Source organism: Octodon degus, unplaced genomic scaffold, assembly GCF_000260255.1.
Source record: "Octodon degus isolate 3935 unplaced genomic scaffold, OctDeg1.0 scaffold00220, whole genome shotgun sequence".
NCBI lineage: Eukaryota > Metazoa > Chordata > Mammalia > Rodentia > Octodontidae > Octodon > Octodon degus.
Window position 1 is genome coordinate 1,761,317 of NW_004524796.1, and position 13,004 is coordinate 1,774,320.

At 37.4% G+C, this 13,004-nt stretch overlaps 1 protein-coding gene across 1 annotated transcript in view; it reads right to left on the reverse strand.

Moving 5' to 3' along the window:
• Positions 1–13,004, reverse strand: part of Cubn (cubilin) — a 301,005-nt gene that overhangs the window by 31,727 nt on the left and 256,274 nt on the right. Inside the window, exons 57-59 of the mRNA XM_023705447.1 lie at positions 12,382–12,582; positions 10,001–10,130; positions 8,905–9,122 (exon numbers count right to left, since the gene is read on the reverse strand). Coding sequence (XP_023561215.1) covers positions 8,905–9,122; positions 10,001–10,130; positions 12,382–12,582 — 549 coding nt within the window. The remainder of the gene's footprint in view (positions 1–8,904; positions 9,123–10,000; positions 10,131–12,381; positions 12,583–13,004) is intronic.

The following is a 13,004-nucleotide window of genomic DNA, read 5'->3' on the forward strand; positions in this document are numbered from 1 at the left end:
AAGCCAAATGGTCAAAATGATTAAAAAAAAGTTGTCTATTCTTTCCAAGTTGATGCATGTCAATTCATGCTAAAAAGGATTTTACAAAATACAGTACACACTCATGATAAAATCTTTCAGTAGTTTAGAAAGAAAAAATTTTAATTTGATAAGTGAAAAGTTACAGCTAACATTATACTTAATGTTGAAAAACAAAAGATTCTCCCCTAAGATTAGGAGGTAGGTAAATATATTTCTTTCTTATCACTCTGAGTCAGCATAGTATTAGGATTCTTGTAAGTAATAGTCAAGGAAAGCAAATAACATAAATCCTGGAATAGAAGAAATAATACTGTCCTATCTGCAGATGAATTATCCATGTAGAAAAGTCCAAGGAATCTACAGAAATATTCTTAGAAGTAATGAATGAGTTTTGCAAAATTTCAGGATATAAGACAACATATAAAAATCCATAGCAATGCAGTGAACACATGGCTAGCAAATGGAAAGTGCCACGTCAGCTATACTCAAATACTTAGGTTTTGTAAATTAAAAACTTATAGAGGATCAGTGTACTGAAAATTACAAAAGGATGAAAGAAATAACAGAAGACCTAAATAAATTGACAGACATATGTGTCCATGGATTGGAAAACTCAACATAGTAAATTTATCCATTCTCTCCAAAATGATGCATGGGTTTAATGTGACGCCTATCAAAACCACAGAGTAAAAATGGTCACTTAAAAAATTTATGTGGAATAACACAGGATTTCAAATAACTAAAGCAATTGTGACAACAAAAGATAATATGGGGAAATCGTTCTAGCTGATAGTGGGATTCCCTCTACAGCGATGGTAAATAAGACACTGCGATTGTGGTGGAGAGTTAGGCCTATAGGATAAGTGAAACAGAATAGGGTACCCAGAAACAGACTCAGACAAATATTCCCACCTCTTTTTTTTTTTTTTTTTTTTTTTTTTGGCGGAACCGGGGATTGAACTCAGGCCCCTGCGTTTTTTTTGCAAGGTGTCAAAAGCAATTCACTGAGCTGATGCTCCAAATTACCATAATGTTATACTTCCCAGTGAAATCAGGACTCACATTACCTGTGGGCTTTCTGTGCCTTGCACCCAATTCTATTGAAGGGTTTTTTTGTTGTTGTTGTTTTGTTTTGTTTTGTTTTGTTTTGGTGGAACTGGGGATTGAACTCAGGCCCTTGCGCTTGGCAGGGAAGCACTTATTCTACTAAGCCATCTTCCTGGCCCCAAAGGTTGTTTTAAAAACTGAATTTACGATTACTTTTTGACATCTCTTCTTGAGTGAGCTTATTAAGGAACTGGACCTTAATGGAATCACCTGTACATCTGCAAAGAACTCTTTGCTGGTGAATGTTGTTGAATAAACAGTGAAGCAATAAATAAATGGAACTAGTTCTTATTAGATGAATCTTTATGTTCTAGTCTACACTTATAAAGGGAATTCTTCTGTTAGATTTACTTCTGTTTTTTAGTTGCCATGTTCTAAGTACACATATGCGTGTATGCACGTGTACATATACATACAAGGTATGATTAAAAAACAAAAAACAGGGCAAATGTTGCCGTGGAGCGCCATCCAGTGGAAAGGCAGGCTGGCGACAGCAGTACAGTGACTCCTCACCTGTCTTACTAGATTTTGCACTGTGGGACTCTAAATCTTTCCCAAAGTCAAGATGGCCATGAGGGATAAAGATTTTGAGCAGACTGAGAACATCAAGGTAGCCACAACAGCGCTACTTACAAAAAAGCTTCTAGAACTGCTGCAGAAAACAGCAAAAACAATGGGATAAACTTGTAACTAAGGGTATACTGAGGGGTATTATTGGCCATGTGTCTTTTACTATGATAAATTCTTAAGAATATGAAAATTCATATATATATACGTAAAAAATAAAATAGCAATGAAACAGTTTCAGAACAGGTTAGTAGGATGATTACAATAATTAATACATTGCATATTGTTGTCTTCATAATAGTTGTTCATATTACAAGATGCAGACATGATATTTTTATATATTTCATTATTTTTTAAAAAAAAGCATTTAGAACTTTTTAAGACCTTGGGAACACATCCCTATAGGATCCAAATCCCTACCCTATCCCATACTCAGAGATAACCATTATCCTGGATTTTGTGTTTACCATTCTGTTGCTTTTCTTCATGACTTTATTTATTTATTTGTTTATTTATTTATTTATTTTTGGAACCAGGGATTGAACTCAGGCCCTTGTGCTTGCCAGGCAAGCACTGATTCTACTGTGCCATCTCCCAGGCCCTCTTCACGACTTTATGATGTTTAAGTCTTAAGCAATACTTTTACCCCCTTCACTTTTTACTTTTTATTTTGAGACAAGATCTTACTAAGTTGCTAAGTTGCCCAAGATTGATTTGAACTCACAATCTTTCTATCAGCTTCCCAGAGTGTTTTTCCTTTTTTTATTGAAAGGAGGAAACATACTGAATGTTATGGTAATAGCCATGAACTATCCCATCAGGACTTGGTACAAATCGGAGTGCTGTGATTATAAAGCAGATGGTGTCCAATAAGATGATGAACATGGAGAGAAGTAGTTTTACTCTGAAGGGAAAGAAAAGCTGTAACTCATGTGTCAGGAACTCATCCCCACGGGCTTTTCTCCGCCCTTGGTATTTTTATCAATTGCTCTGAAGACAACGTAGGCTGATAAGGAAAAGCGTGAGTGTGGGAGACAGTCAAACCTAGTTCAAGGCATGTTTTTATAATCTCTTCCAAATCCTCTGACCACAAGCAAATTGCTTCACATCTTAAATTCTTATTTCTTCCTATGTAAAATAGTCAATTTTGCCCCATGGGGCGCTTGTAAGGGCTAGATACTTGTGCTACATCTGGCAGGGAGTAGGTAGCTGGTGACAGGTATTCATTATTATTTGCCCTGGAATTTGGTGACAAGTCTTTGCTTGAAAGTGAGCAAAATATAAAGCTACCCCACAAAGCTAACAGGCTTCCTGTAGAACAAAGAGAAGAACAAAGGGTACCATAATGTCACTCTTGTTTTCTTTCTAACCAATTCCTTTATAACCAAAGACGGTTTTAAGGTTTTGATTGCTGACCGAATGTATTACACTTTCATGTGTCTGGGAATACTACATCAATGCTAAGCTAGTCTGAGTTAAAAAAAAAAAAAAAGATTATTTTAGGAAACCTATGGTTACAAAAAATTTAACCCTGAAACATCCGGTTTTTCAAGACAAAACTGGATTGCGGTTTGAGAAGGGATGGCACAGCGTAGGTCCTACAGAATAACTGCTTCTCAGCTTGTGTTCACTGCAGTGTTTTTCAAAGTGTTATCTTGTATTTCGCTATCAACTCCACTTTATCAGCTGGCTTGGTCTCCACATTGCCATCTGGTTTGTTTTCCCAAGGACAGCATGGCCCTTCCAGACCTAGGGCAGCAACCTGGCCTTTCTAGGGGACGTAGGATCTGACATTACAATATGTTTATTAAAAACCTTTCCTTTCTTCTTGCTGATTTGGAATTTAACTCCAGTCTACTTCCTTTTGTAAGGGTTTGGTGAACTAAGGGTTTGTTGGTTTCTTTATCCCATTCTCACATTTTAAACAAAGCAAAAAGCCCCTTTCAATAAAAGCCACAAAGAATACCCTACAGATAACCTTCTCTTTGACCTCATCGGCCCAAGGGAAGTCTAATCAACAGTGAAAGTTACAAGGCTATAAAAGGGCGGAAATATGCTCAGTCTGGTATTCTTTAAATGGGTTTACGGTTTCAGCTCATCTCATTGTCAGACTTCATAAAAGAAAGCAAATAGCATTAGGAAAGTAGACAAATAACATTCTCTCATAGCTTCTGACTAGTACTCTTATTAATGCTAAGCTGAGCATTATGTGAGCAATAATTTGCCAAATCGCTCAACCTACCTCATGGTACTTGTACTTCCAAAAGTCATGGGGGTGTGCAGTTCATTGCAAGTTGCAAAGAGGAGTCAACAGATACACAGGTTTTTTTTTTTTTAATGTTGTTGAATGTTTTAAAGTTTATTCCTGTTTAGCTACAGAATTTCAGAATTCCTCTCAAAGTTTAAACTTAACACTAAAGCTGTGAAGTTTAAATTTATCTGGAAGCTGAAGTCTAAAATGACATGTTAGATTTTTTCATATTGCTGAGACCATATTTTCCAACTTTGTGGCACATGCTTTTTAGCTTTCTGTCTTCCTTTCTTTTTCTTATACACTATTTTCATATATATGAGCCCTTTTAACTTCCTCAACTTATACCTACTATTCCAACTTTACAATGTTTGAGAGATATTTTCCAAAGTCAAAGTGGCAGGGAGAAATCCAGAGACTAAAAACACACATGACCCAAATACTGATTCTGACCCATTGCTACTGTTCTGGATGAAAGTTATCCAATTTCTTTCCCTATATAAGAGCCCTACAGTATGAACTGTGGTCAAGTTTTGAGAATGACTTGAACCTGTGTATAATATAATTAATATAACATAGCTATTATAATATAAAATACACAATGTATCTTATAATACAATATAACTTGAAGTAAGCATAATTTATTCATTTATCTCTTTTTCAATTTGACTCATCAGGCCAGTATTGCTGGAGTAAGAACGATGTGCTATACATCTATAGGGCTTTGAAATTTAATTAGAATTTAGTTTTTTATTTCAGATCTAAGTTTTAAAATATACTTTAGGGCTTCATGGTTAGGTATCAGGAAAAGTGTAAAATGAGAAAGAAGAGATCACTGTAGCCTGGAATACTCTTAAGGAGAATGAACAATTGATAGTCCTCGCCGCCACCCCCCCTTAGCTACCCTCTGCCTTTGGTGGGGGGGATGTGTGCACCTTAGAATCTTATAAACCATTTAGGGCTTTATTATTACCTCCCAGTAAATAATCTTCCTCTCTGACAGTCAAGGTACTTTATAAGAATTACATACTTCATTCTTATCAGATTCTTAAAAGATATAAAGTGGTATTATTTCAAATAAAGCTGTTGGTGGATAAAGCATGAGCTCAGAAATGTTACAGGACTTTTCTAAAACCATTATCACTTCATAGTGACATAATCAATGATTTGGATGGCAGCCACCGGAAGCCTACTCTATGCCTCTTCCCAATTGGCTGTGTTGCTACCTCTGCCCTTGTTAGACCTTGCTTTGATGTTTTCGCTTTTGTTTCTTTGGGTCTGACCTTAAGGCTATTTGACTCATTCTCCATGTGACAAATGCCTTGAGAGGTGGAAGACAGACACCCTCATCCTCAGCAAGTAGACTATGGGTGACAGGAGCTATGGGCTTTGGGCTAAGGCTTCACCACTGATGTCACTCGCATGTCCCTGACACTGGTGTCTTCTCTGGGGAAGGGCCTGGTCCTTGTAAGATGTGGAATCCTGCAGGGGGCACTCTTCACTCTCTCCTGGGTAGCTCACTGACTAATGCTTAAAAATATATCTGGGCCAAGTACAATTTTGTATACCAACAGTTTTCTAAAGTGCTACAGTGTACATTGCTTTAGAGAAAAATGAAATGACAATGACACTGCACAGTAATGTACTTCATGAAAAGACTAACTGTGACACCCTGGCAGGAGACCAGGCTTGTGATAAGAAATTGAGGCTATGGTGCTTAAAAGCAATTTGCAAATGTAAAGTGCTTTGTCTATGGTGTGGCTAAAGCAAAGCCTGTTAGTAAAGAAAAGGCTGAAACTAAACTAGTAGTGTTAGGGATTCTTCTAATCTTCCATTCTGCCCTGTAAAGCAGGCTGTTCCAGTCAAATCTACAGAATCATGGGCCTCTTAAACTGTTGTGGGATTACATCTATGAACTGATCCAAAGAAATGCTCCAAATTATTATTTGGAGATAATTTTAAAGTTTCAGAGAGCCCTGAAGCTCAGTATGATTAACTTCATGCTTGTCAGTTGCTCAGGATCAGTTATCTCTGTAGTGCTGAAGTGCAGGATGGCAGATTTACTTTATCCTTAGATATCAGCTCTGGAGAATTGCTGCTTTACTTAGCATTACCCTCAATTTATGTCACAGACTTGGGCTCAAACAGCAGAAGGCCCGTGAAAGGAAGATACTCAACCTCACTGCATAGGGCTTAACAAGTAGGGGATATTTTTTTCCCTAATTCTCTGAGACCACCAGCAATACTAATGTAACAAATGTATAAGAAGAATTTCTCTCACAATCACATAATTATGTAAAAAAATCTACTAAATCGTTAAAAGTGAAAGCAGATGAACATAAATTATTTCCAAGTGCATAATCTAAGCAGAAGTTGGAAAAATTAGGGATTTGGTTAGCACAAAAGGAAATGAAAGGCCTCCTCTTCATACCAATTACTACTCAGTGAAGTTGTTTTCCAGGCAAACATAAGCCTCAGAAATGGAAAGTCACTGCCTGTTCCACAAGCTCACTTCACTCTCCGTATAGGAAAGACAGGGCAGGTTTCAGTAAATGAGACAGAGATAGATGGTGTAGCTAGTAGCCAACTGTAAGTTTATAAAAATGCATATCTATAACCAAGAGATTTCTATAATCCCTAGGATTAAAGCTAATTTTGTTGTTGTTTCTCTTTTCCTCACCACAAACAAGGACAACAAAACAAGTTTGAAAGATATTTAGAATAATCAACAAACTAACGTGTGGGCTTGAAAAGTTCATAAAACTCAACACAAAATTATAATACCTAGTATTTCAGTAGAAACCTATCATGAATGATCAGACTAAACTAAGTCTTTTCAAGTGGCTGATTACATTTTTACAGAAGATAAAGAGGCAAAAGTCCTCAGCGAACATACTGCCAGCACCACGCTGGCAAGCAGCGAAACTCCACTTCTGCACCCTTCACTTGAATCTTTTTTTCTACTGAGACCAGAGGAAAACAGTAATTTATTGTAAGTGCCCAATGACTCACGCAGGGACAATGCCTCTGACAGTGTACAATTTTTCTTCTGTGTTTCTTCAGTTCAGTAAAATCACAATAAGTCTAAAAATGTCCCCTTTGTAGCTCAGAAAGCCATAGTAATTTAATAAGGCCCAGAAACCCTGGCTCACTTAGAGAGCTCCATGCAGACTGCAGTGCTGTGGAGAGCTTCAGGACAGCCATTCCAGCGATCATGTGAGCACAGGTTAGGGCAAAGAAGACTTCAAAGTACATAGCAGAACAAGTGCAAATATATCATCTGATCCTACAGTCTGTGCTAAAGGTAAGAATGTATGAATTTTTTATGTAAAAAACCTCCAAAAATTAATTTTTCTTTCAAACTAGGTTTCTGTGTTTTCTTTTCACTACATCATTTTACTCAGGACCCTCTCTCTATCCATAAGGCTAACTTTCAAATTATTGCTGAGACAGCTAAGGAGGGTACATGGTAAAGCAATATTCTGATACCCTTGTCAAGATGCCTGAGGTTTGTGGGGAGACTGTGAAACACACAAGTATAATTACTCTTCAAAAGATACACAGAAGATAACATGTCACATGTGGAGTTCCAGCTAAGATCTGCTTGGAGAGATTAAGATTATTCAAACACTGGGGTCCAAAGAAGAGTTGGAAAGGTGAGTCAGAATGATTATTGTAGCAAAGTGCTCAGATCTTTCTGAATCTTCAGGGAGTATGAGATTTGTTTGGGGAGCTGTTGAGTTTTAGAGCATTAATCACATCAGTATTCAAATGGAAGACTCAAACCATCCTCTGGAGTAAAATATAAATTATGCCATTGATGTTCTTAGAATAATTAAACAGAGAACTGATTACCTTCTATTTTAAGTGATTTGAACTTCTGAGCTAATTTTATATAGATAATTGTCTTTCCACGCAGAAGGATTCAATGAGGGTGTTATTTTCTATTTAAACTCACACACAGATTTCCTTGCCACTGCTCTTTCTTGCCCAAAGTGCTTCTGAATCTTCAACTTCCTGGTAGCTCTCTCAGCTTCCATGTAGGACCTGCCCTCCAGCTCGAAATACTGGAAACAATAACAGTTCTCCCTTCCATCTTATACTAAGTTTCCACTGTCCAAATACCCGTAGGACCTCATCCTCCACTTGTATTTTCACATAGCATACTACCAAGTTTCAAATGTTGTATTTTCAATGTATCCTACCTTCTAAGAAACTGAGGTTTCCACTTTTTTCCTCTACATCTTTGGTTACCTTGGGCATTTTCCATCTTTTTTTTTTTTTTTTTTTTTAATGTATTTGGTATAGAGTCTCACTACACATCTCAGACTAGTAGTGATCTTTTCAGCCTCCCCAGCACTGGGATTACAGGAGTGCACAACCACACCCAGATTCCAGGCCTGGGGAAGGGCTGGCAAGGCATGTAGTGCTGGGGTTTGAATCCTGGTCCCCACACTTGCCTAAGTAGGCACTTAGTCCGCTGAGCTATCTCGCTGGTCCCATTTTCTATCTTTTTTTACTTTGGGGGGTCCTTTAGTCTTACATTTTTTAATAGTCCAGTTTAGCCATGAGATCTTTACTTACAATTCTCTAAGACTTTTCACTGCTTTAAGAATGAATTTCACATAGTCCACTGGGCCTTCATCTTGGTTTTGGTCTTACCTGACTGTAAATTCCATTTCTATCCTTCCTGTTGGCATAAAGTGAATCTCAGATCCCATCAGCGAGTAGTTGAACCTGAACAGGAACCACCTTTGCTCTTGTCTGTATATATGGAAGTGATGTGTGTGTTGGATGACTTAAGCAAAATGAACTTTATGTACTTTTTAAAACCAAGGCTTTATGCAACATATGCTTCTATGTCCAAATGAAATGAAACTCTGGTCAAGTAGGAAAAAAATTAAGCAAAGCAGAAAGATAACAACCATGAAAAAGATTTTTATGACCCAAATTCTTACCTAATGTCTGCCGGAAAACTGCCTTCCAGCCTCTCGCTGTTTGAATAGCATCAGTCTTGAACACCAGAAGCATGCTATTAGTGCTGCTCTTAATAGCTGGTGGAAGTGTAGAGCCACAAAATTTGCCAAGAAGGGGAGCACTGATGTTAGAACCATCATAAACTGCCACGAAGTCGTTGGAGCACAAGGTGGAGGGAACCACAGCAAAGTCACTGAACCTGTGAAGTATAGCTCATTAATACTGATGTTCTCCTCTGAATGCCTAAAAATTCCTCAGTTCTTATAAGAAAAAAAAAAAAAAAAAAAACCAAAACACTGTAAGGCAAAAACTGAAAGCAGAGCATATAAGCTTTGCTTGGTGGGAAATTTTAGATGTAAGACACCACTTGAGTGGTGAGTTCAAAAGATTAGCCTACATATTCAGAGTAACTACATAAATACACCAAAAACTTTGATAGCTGAGCATATAAAGATAAATAATACACAGTCAAACACATCAACAAATTGCCAGGCTCAGACATGTTAAGGTCCATTTGATATCATGTTCTGACAAGATGAACTAATTTATCACTCCAAAATATGGTGTTTGTTTTCCCCTTGTTATTTTGTGAGATGAAGTGGTACTATTATCCTGTTTTCTTAATGGTAAAAAGTGAAATACATACACATCTCCTAGAGCTGTTTAAGAATAAAAAAAACAAATGAAGGTACTAATCAGAGTTTGCGATATCTAATAAATGACCAACACATGGTAACTGCTCTCTCTAGCCCTTCCTCCCCTTGCTGATTTCAGGACAGGTTTAGGACATGGCAACCATTCTACGAAGCTTCTTTTCACCACTGGACAGTTACAACAACTGTTTTTGATTGGTAGGAAGCATGTCTTCCTCTTAATCATCACCAGCTTTCATGGGGGGAGGAGGATTTCCTACATTTTCCTGCCATGCAGGAATCTCCCTCTTCCTTCCTCTAAATTGCCTTCTAGGTTACTGAAGGAAAGAATGAGTTCTCTCTATGAGTAAAGGACTGGCTTTTCTGTGAAAAAAAGTTGAAAGTATTTTTTTTTTTTTTGAGAAAGCAAATTTGTCTCACATACTTGAGTAGCACCATTTTGTCATTTCCCACAAAGATGTTATACAGACAGTAGACATTGTTCGGGTATGTGCTGTCTAAGTAGGAAGGGCTCCTGATGGTTCCGGTGGACGAGTTGTATACACCTCCACAGGCTGCAAAGCAAGGCACAAAGAGCAGTTATTGCCCACACTATGGAATAATAATGTTAACATATTTTATGTTATTATACTTTTTTCTCTAAGAGAGATAATAATTATTTTTCTTAAGGTAGCTTTAATTTTTTGTTGTTTTCAAATAATTTTGATGTTCCTATTGGGGAAAAGAATAGGAGACAGTAAAGGAGTAAAAATTGAGGTGAATGTCTTAAGGCACATTCAGAAAGGAGTATCTGTTGAATTAATGGTGAGAGTGAAAAATAAAGAGACAGAACATTTAATATGTGTGGTGTAATGGCCTGGCCCAGATTGATAGATCACAAAAGCAACTGGAAGTTAGGGCATGTTTTAGAAGTTCACAGGATCTGGGAATAACTTCAGCCTATAAATCTTTGACAACATAGATTCATGTATCTTCAATTAAGAAAAGAGTATTATAAGGCAAGTATTGGAAATCAGCTTTAGAACTTTCATGCCTGTTCCCTTATGGTTCAGATGCATAGTTCTTAAGTCCCCTGTATTTATATTGTGTTGTGAGACTGGTTAAAAAAACTGTACTAACCCCAAATTTGTATAATTAATTTTCCATACACGTAGGGAAGGTAAGCCTCTCCCCCACTCTAACCCCACAATTAACAATCCAGAGTCTTTAGTTAGACCCACCAGTCAATAAGATGACAGCCGCAAAAGTGTAACTCAGATCCTCTATGCATAACAGAAATTACTGCAGTATTTTTGCTTCAGCCTACAGACAAGAAGGATCAAACTGTACCACCTAATGGCAGATGCTTTATTCTTGCAAAAAGAAAGGCCTATGTGTACTTTATGATTCTAAAATTACAATGTCGTAGTGTACCTTGATATTTCCGTGGTTTATATACTATCAAGGGACATGTTCACCCACATCTCTTGGACATGAGAAACCATTTACGGTTCTTTCATTCTTTATTGTTGTTGTGTGAGATGAACTTATTTGCAGGGCAAGTGCCTCTCTCTATGCCTCTATGTGCTTCTGCTCTCAGACTCCTGGGTACATCTGCCTTGAATTAGATGTCTGTGTTGGTTGGCAATTACTCTAGTCCATTCAGTACACAATTATGTGGTCTCTGAAGGTTTATCAATGCCTAAAGAACTTTCATCTTCTTACACCTTCACGTGTTGGAGTCAAGATCAACAATGCTCTTTAAGTGAGACTTATGTACCAGATAGATTAAAACTTGCATATTGTGTTTAGGAAAAAGACATATTAAAGAGTAGAATATAAACTAGCAGCTTAATTATTGGAAACAGTGGTTGTTCCAAATGAAGAAAATAAATATATTCTCCCTTTTATTCAGCAAGACAAGAAGAAAGAAATGTTCATTGTTTAGTTTAATTTTAGTGGTACCAACAGGCCTACAACACCATACGGAACCATACTTTACAGATGATAGCATTGAGGATTCAGATGGCAGCCAATGTGAACAAATTACAAAGGCCCTTTTCATGAGTAAACAGACTTTTTAGTCTTCCCTGTGGATGAAAATGTAATTCATTTGAAGGGAAACAACTTACCTTCCTACTATTAGCAATGGGTTTGGTTAAACAAAGACAAAACACAGCAAGGAAAGATTTTACAAACTGTAAATCTAATTCATTGAGGTGGAGAAGCTATGGGGAGACACTGTCAGCAGACTAACCAAGCAGGAGGGCCAAAGCCAATTCAAGATAGGGAAATACGATCTTATGATTTTCTGTGTAGTTACAGAGCCTTTACCCAGCATTTGTCTTTGCTAGAGAAAAATTATGAATGATAGCATAGTTGAATGTTTCACATTTTTCTTTGCCTTTAGGACTCATGCATTTTGCACATAATTTTTAAAAAATCCTTTCCTATCAGAAGATCCATATAGATATTCTCTTATATGTCTTTTAAATTGACAAAATATTATTTTTCATATCAACAAAGTGACTTGGGGTACAAAACAGGCATCTGGACTATTCAGAATAATTCAAGCCAAAAGGCATCCTATATGATGAATGAAAAGTAAGGCAGCAAGAATTTTCATTTTAACTTAAATCACAAAATAAATCTCAATCCACCATTTGATTTATCTCTTTTTAAGAAAAGAACAGCTAAATATTTTTGTACCATGTATCTAATTCTCTGAATTGTCAAGTTGGTAATTACTGAACTATAATGAAAACTTGTGTGCAAAGTACTCAAGAAAAAAAGAAACTTCCAAGCTGTCTCATCACGGTTACTCACAGGTTATCCGATAGGAAACCTTGAATCCAAAGTCTGTGATGTGTGCATTGGAGTAGAAGTTAAGCAGCACGGGACTAAACACCCCGATGTTGTCCAAGGTCTCATCTCCACACAGGGTAGCAACAGGTGAGGAAGAGACGCTGTTGCCTCTGAAAATATGTAGACCATCACTGTCACAGCTTCCGGTGACAGCCGAACGAGCTGTACAGAGTAGGGAACAAGCCACGTTATGATCAGAAACAATATAGACCATCAGTGCTGCAAACATTAAAACGTTATGATGATTCATGTAAGTGATATATAAATTAAAATAAGAATTGAGATAATTGAGTAGGCCAACTTTTAGCTTGGCTTCCTGATGAGACATTTACCCCAGATTTCAAGCAAATATCATGGTAGTTAATGATATATATTCTACCTTGAAAAATTTCAAAACTTTCTTTATAAGATAGTTCATTCAGAGACGACCGAGGGCTATGGGATCCTGAATAGACCCAGAGTGCAGGCCCAGGGAGTGAGTGAGACCACCTAGGGCCTGGCGGGATCCTGAATAGACCCAGAGCGCAGGCCCGACAAGTGAGTAAGATGACCTGGGGTCCTCCGGATCCTGAATAGACCCAGAG